This window comes from Rosa rugosa, chromosome 4 (genome assembly GCF_958449725.1).
Source record: "Rosa rugosa chromosome 4, drRosRugo1.1, whole genome shotgun sequence".
Lineage (NCBI taxonomy): Eukaryota > Viridiplantae > Streptophyta > Magnoliopsida > Rosales > Rosaceae > Rosa > Rosa rugosa.
This window is the reverse complement of record NC_084823.1, coordinates 39,553,882-39,560,317: the sequence shown is the minus strand read 5'-3', so window position 1 is coordinate 39,560,317 and position 6,436 is coordinate 39,553,882. Positions and strand designations below refer to the sequence as shown.

The window sequence follows — 6,436 nt, the reverse complement described above, 5'->3', positions numbered from 1 at the left end:
TGTTGCTGGCGCTGGTGTGTGTGCACTTGCGCGCAAGCGTGCGTGAGGTATCGCGAGGCCTAGGGTAGGCTGAGAGGAGCTGCTGCGCAGGGACGACGAGGGTGTGCGCGGGGGCGCTGGGGGTGTGGCTGCTGCTGGGCATGCAAGCCGAAGGCGAGCGAGGCTAATCTGCCGCGCAGGTGTGGGAGGGCAGCGAGGCTAACGTGCAGAAGCAGGCGAGGCTAACAGCAGGGGGTAGCGAGGCTAATCGCAAGTGTGGGCAAGGTTAACAGCAGGGGTAGCGAGGCTAACGCAAGCGTGGGCGAGGCTAACAACTGGCACGAGGGTGCGCGCTAGTGTCGACGGGAGGCTCGCTGGCGAGGCTAACCAGGCCGGTTCATTTTTTTCGGTGGCCGGTTCGTGGTTCCGCCGCCGGTTCTGGGCTCCTGGGATCGAGGGCTTCAAGGTGTGCGGCGGTGGAAACTAGGGTTTGAAGGTTACCATTTTAGGGTTTCAGGATTAGGGTTTCGTGCTGATAACATGTTTTAGGAAAACTGAAATTGGGAGAGAATTGAGGTTTACTTTCATTGATAATAGGGGGCCTCTTTATATAGAGGATTACAAGCAAAGAATCTACGTCTTACTAGGTAACTGATCTATGTCAAAAAATGCTTCATACCATACCCTTCAGACGACAGAAGACGTTTTTTCTGTTGTCTGATTTTTTTGAACGTCTTCAGACAACAGAGCTAACTATTTATGTCGTCTAAATGGTATCAAAATCAACACCAATTCAACTTTTTCAAGTTCGTTATAATTTAGAAAATTCAGACAACAGATTCTGTTGTCTGAGTAAATGGAAAAGTTATTTCTCCTTGTGTGGACAAAAACAGTTTTTTGGCCTAACTACAAGTCCCTCTTCTTCTGACCTAGACTCCGCGTTCCACCACTTGGTGGAAAAATGAAAAAGCTCACCGTCTTCGTTTATTCTTAGTTTTCCCTCGCCCGACCTAGCAGCTCCTCTTCTTCGCTGCTCTTCCTCCATCACTGCTCTCTTGTATCGGTCTACAAAGTACAAACCAACAACCAAAGCAGCCTCTCACCCCGTGCTTTCCCGTACCCAGTGAAAAAATCAAAACATCTCTTTTTTACCTCACTATCAGATCGATTCATTCCTCTCATCTCAAAACCATGAGAGGTTCTTCTTCCCCAGAAGAGACGGAAGCTAGAGACGCACCGCCCAAGCTAGGTTTTGGACACAAAAGATTCTTCTTCAACCTCTCCTCCAGCTAACTTGGGTTTTGGTTGAGTTCTTCAATTTCACGAACGATTCCGAAGTATTGATTCACTACTGTTGGATGGTAAGCCTCTTTCTTCAATCATTTTAGGGTTTCAAATTTGATTTGTTTTGGGTTTTAGGGTTCTCTTGGGATATTAATTTGGGTGTTTTTGCTAATATCCTTTGCAATTAGGTTTGGGTGTTTGGGCTTCTATCGATTTAGAGATGTGGGTGACTGAAATAGAGTTGGGTCTTACTCTAATTTAGGAGTTGGGTCTCACACCTGGCATCGTATCTCTCCGTCTCCGTGAATTGAACATCCAGAGTTGTCAGGGATTATCAAGCCTAGAATTGGGCTCGATAACTGCACCTCTCTTCAGCACTTGTGCATAAGGGATTGCCCTAATCTGATATCAATTCCAATCACGCAGTGCATGCCGTCTCTCTGGAGATTGGATATCATCAGATCGTGTGAGAGATTATCAAGCCTAGTTGGGCTCGACTACTGCAACTCTCTTCAGCAATTGCAGGTAATGATATGTAATAATCTAATATCAATTATTGGTGTTCAGAGATTATTAAGCCTACCGAGTGGGCTCCAATTATGCACCTCTCTTCAGAAAGTATAATGTGTGTTTGTTCTTGTTCCCTCTATCACTTTCATCTTGTTATTTAAATTATTGGTTATCCTCATGTTTTGTGTCCCATTATTTCTCTTCCTGTATAAGTACTAGTTTTTGTGATGGGGAAGTTCATCCTCTAGTATAACCAAAATAGACATTGATTATGTTGATATGTTAGATTCTCATCTAGAACGTAGATATTTAAATTTGATTTATCAGCACTTCTGGTATGGACTCAATTTCCAGGATACCAGTCTAAAACTCCATTATTAACCAGAGGAATATTTATGTGGAAGTAAGAGGATAGAGACCAGACGGTAAAAATGGAAATTGCCAAAAGTCTTCTCCTACCTTCCACTCACAATTACTCAATTTGTCAGAGAAGCTTACATCAACTCATTTAGAGCTAGGCACCATTCCCAATGGACTTTCTTCAAGTCTCACATTGTATCAACTTTTTCCAGAACAGTTGAGTACACTTATGTAATTGCTCAATCATGATTCTTTGATTAGCTTTTAGCTTTCTTTAGCGAATCTTTTCCTTCTCACTTCTCCTCTTGCAGTGATTCTCACTAGAAATATAAGTTTTCCTTGCTTCCTGGAGGCTCCTTGCTCAAGTGGGGCATTCTCAGGATAAGAACTAATTAACCTGCAGACCAGAGATAGCTAGTTATTACATTTACTATCAGCTGTGTGTGGTCCTGCATTCATATCATGCAGTCACTTCCATGGATTGGTTGGGATGTTTAATCACAGAACTTATGTGTCAGTGAATATTATTTTGGTAAAGATTATGCGAATGGAAATTTTGATTCACTGAAGTATTCATGAAAGACTGTCAGAAAGTTGTGTACGTGCGTTGCATTATTAGTATTTTTAACATTTGAGCTATATGTTCTAAGCTTTTTTCAGCATTTTCTTATACCATCTTATAGTTCTGAGTCCAGTGAACTTGTGATTCCCAACTAATTTTATGGTTAGGACACAGTTTAATATAGCTCTCAAGATTCTTCTCTGCTTAGTAAAACGACATTCCTTTTCATTTTTTGCAATTCAATCAGATTATAGTTATGACTCTTGACAACTTCCTTGCTACTAGGTTGAATGTTCTGTTACTCGGTGACTTCCAACTATTGTTGGGTTTTGCTATTTTATGTCATCGTATTGGTAGCCTCTAGTTTGTCTATGGTCAATGTACTGCTCTCCTCCTATGAATTCAATTGATAATGTTTAGTTTCTTGCCTTAGAACTAAAATAATGTTAACTTTTCTGGTATGTTAACTTTTCACTTTCCTGGGGATTTTTTTTGGTACGATCACTTTTCGGTTTATTTCGGTTTCTGTTTTCCGTGTCATTTTAGATTCCAATATCTTTTTCTTTGTTTATTGAAGATAGCTCTAAGTAATGATTGTTTGATATTGTTAAGAAACAAAATAAAATTAAATAGGCTGCCCAGAATTGAATATCAAGTTAAATTACATTTGTTGAAATTGTTTACAGATAATAGTAACAATGAGTTAACTACCAATTAAGACTTGCGAAGAATCCAAGCCTTCAGTTCGCCAATTCCTTGTCATGCTTTTCTCAGATCTGTTTTTGTACAGGATTCCACTTTCTTTCCAAATTAGGGATTTAGATTTTCTTCTTTGTCTGATGAAGGAAGGACTGATGAAGGAGATGCAGAGGTCGAAGGAGGGACTGATGAAGAAGATGCAGAGGAAGAAGACGGAGGTGAGGTTGAGTCTTTTTGGTCTTTGTTGCTTGATTATTATATGCTATGAAATGCATTGATGTGCTTCAATTTGGTTGGTTTACTTGAATTTCATTGCAGGGTTTCTGCTGTAGTCTTGTAGCATTGGAAATTTGTTTATATGTGCATCTTCTATAGCTACATTTAGAGGTTAAGTTATGCACGTTAATGTATGCAATTTGTTTTATATGGATTTCTGCATTTAATTTTCAATAGAAGCTTATGCTTGTTCTAATGTAACATTTGGGGTTAACGGTTTTGCAAATTGATATTCCGATATGATGTTCCATTTTCTACATTGAAAACAGTTTTGCAAGGCAAAATGCATAACTTTACATGTTGTGTACAGTTTATACCCTAGCATATATTGGCATATTTTGTCGAATGAGGAGTTTGGTGCTACTGTTCGCCATATTGTAGAAGGAGAGACTAAGGTTCCTTTTTGTATCTATTGTTGTGATGTTGGTACTTTTATTATAATTATTATTATATCTAACATATATCTATTTTCGTAGCTCCTAGTCTGTTTCTCAAACCTGCCAATTAATTTGGGAAAGCAGCTGTTCAATGTTCTTCTCCTTTGTGTGTAGGTTTCAAAGTTGGGAAAGTTGAAATGTAGGGATGAACATGATTCTGTACAAGATGTAAAAGCAGATGACCTACGGCAGATGCTTCTAGCCATGACAGAGGAGGTAGTTTTGTTTATTATAATATTTGGAGTTCTGTGTTTTATTGAGTAAAGCCATTTGGAAACTAAATCTTTAGATATGCTTCCTAAACACACACACACATATATACATACATACATATATATATATATATATATATACAGCGCTTCTCCGGTGCGGACGTCCGCACTTTTTGCTTAGGTGCGGATTTCCGGTTTTGACCCACTTTCCGATCACATTTTCACATCTTAGCCGTTCAGTTTTTAGGTCATAATGTATAGATCACCTCTACAAAATTTCAGCCAATTTGGTGATCGTTAAGGCATCCAAAACTGCAATTTACCATTATAAATACGAACGGTTCCGGTTCGACAGATTCGGTCCGTTCGTGTAAATTGCAATTTTGGATCCCTTAACGATCATCAAATTGGCTGAAATTTTGTAGAGATGATCTATACATTAGGATCTAAAAACTGAACGGCTAAGATGTAAAAATGTGATCGGAAAGTGGGTCAAAACTGGAAATCCGCACCTTTTTGCTTTGGTGCGGATATCCGCACCTGAGCAAGTTTCTATATATATATATATATATATATATATATATATATATAAATAGTTACTATTGTTTGTTTAATTATTTATGATTGTCAGTCACTACTTTAAACAATACTTATAACTTTATAAGGACTTTTTCAGGCTGACCATGCTTGATGTTTACTTGCAGTATTTATAAATCTATTCTCAAATCTAAAGGTTCAATTAATGAGGTCAATCAATATTTGTTCTGCTATTTGCCTTTAACACCTTATACTTTCATGTTTATACACCGGGAATTTTGTTCTAGATACTGCATGCTTGACCATGCTTAGATGTTTCATCTAGTTTCTCAATGAATTTTGTTCCAGGGGTTGGCTGTTGTTGCAATATTGAGGCACTTTAGATACCCTTGCAGGTAAATCATGTTCTGAACTAATGTTAGTTTCTGTCCAACTAATATTACTTATTGCTTGCTTTAATTTTCTTCCGAGTGTTGAAGTTATTTTAGCATCTCTTTTGTTTCATTTCAATACATAATGTTCCATATTGTTAATGATGGTAGTGAGTAATTATATAGCCTTGCAGGTAATGTGGTATTTTTATCAAGCTGATTGTCTGGTCTGTTATTATAGGTTCATTTAGCACCTGGACGCAAATTTAATTTTCAAAAATATAACAAAAGATCATTAGAAGATGACTTTAAGGTGGTTGTGGGAATCATGTGCTATTGCCAACCTTTTCTTTCTTCATGTTCTGGACTACGATGACGCTCTATTTGCTACTCAATGTTCGTGGTGATTAACTCTTGTTTTGTTTCCTTTTTCCTATAACTGAGTTGGCCTTTGTTGTTATATATTTCATAAAAGTCATTCGTTGTTTCTTTCCATTTTGTGAATGTACAGATGGTTTCAACAATGAAGAAGTCGATCTTTGATGAACAAACTAACAAGGCCTTAAGGAAATTGCAAAAGAATGCTCAAAAGAAGAGAAGGCATCATGATGTGGTTCGAGCTGAATGGGCAAATCATGTTATACAGTTCGAATTTTGGTTCTGTTTAAGGTAGATGAGTAGCACTTGGAACTGCTTTTGTGCATTCATATATAACTGATGGAAAGTGTTGATGAACTTAAATTATGCATGCAGTTGCTCTGTCTAGCTACTCTTTCTTTACCTTATAGGTTTTTGACTTGGTGCACTAGGTAAATGATCGAGATAAGATGGTTTTTTGGTTCTCTTGATCATAATGTAACTATTGGCTAGGTTTAGAGTTGGAACTATGGATTGTATTTTGGATGATGTTGATGCAATTAATGAAACGAAGCCATCATTTTCAATGCTGATTTTAGTCCAATTTTATGGTTTTGATGATTGTAAATGACTGATGTTAAAATGGTTGAAAGGCAACAGATATATGCAGGTTTATGTTGTATCAAGAAAATACAGCACAATTTATGTTGTATCAAGAAAATAGAAACAACAGAAACAAATGATCATATGTTGTTTCTACCAAGTTCAAACAACAGAAAAGTAGAGTTCAAAGAGCTCTCAGACAACAGAAGTAGGTGATTGATATGTTGTTTCTACCACATTCAAACAACA

The 6,436-nt window shown here is 37.8% G+C and overlaps 1 protein-coding gene across 13 annotated transcripts; it reads left to right on the top strand.

Moving 5' to 3' along the window:
• Positions 1-937: 937 nt before the first annotated feature.
• On the top strand, positions 938-6,107 carry LOC133746077 (putative GTP diphosphokinase RSH1, chloroplastic). 13 transcript variants are annotated; one of them, XR_009863928.1, is made up of 7 exons: positions 938-1,340; positions 1,452-1,788; positions 3,382-3,612; positions 4,222-4,323; positions 5,024-5,251; positions 5,469-5,623; positions 5,739-6,104. XR_009863928.1 is itself a non-coding variant. In XM_062174242.1 (7 exons), exons 2-6 carry the CDS (start codon positions 1,693-1,695, stop codon positions 5,476-5,478), a joined length of 327 nt encoding a protein of 108 aa, XP_062030226.1. In that variant the 5' UTR covers positions 938-1,340; positions 1,452-1,692; the 3' UTR covers positions 5,479-5,630; positions 5,739-6,106. The 13 variants fall into 13 exon arrangements, 7 of the variants coding, with proteins under 7 accessions (XP_062030226.1, XP_062030225.1, XP_062030224.1 ...); XR_009863929.1 differs by having other exon boundaries at positions 3,382-3,617; XR_009863930.1 differs by having other exon boundaries at positions 3,541-3,617; positions 5,739-6,103.
• Positions 6,108-6,436: the final 329 nt, after the last annotated feature.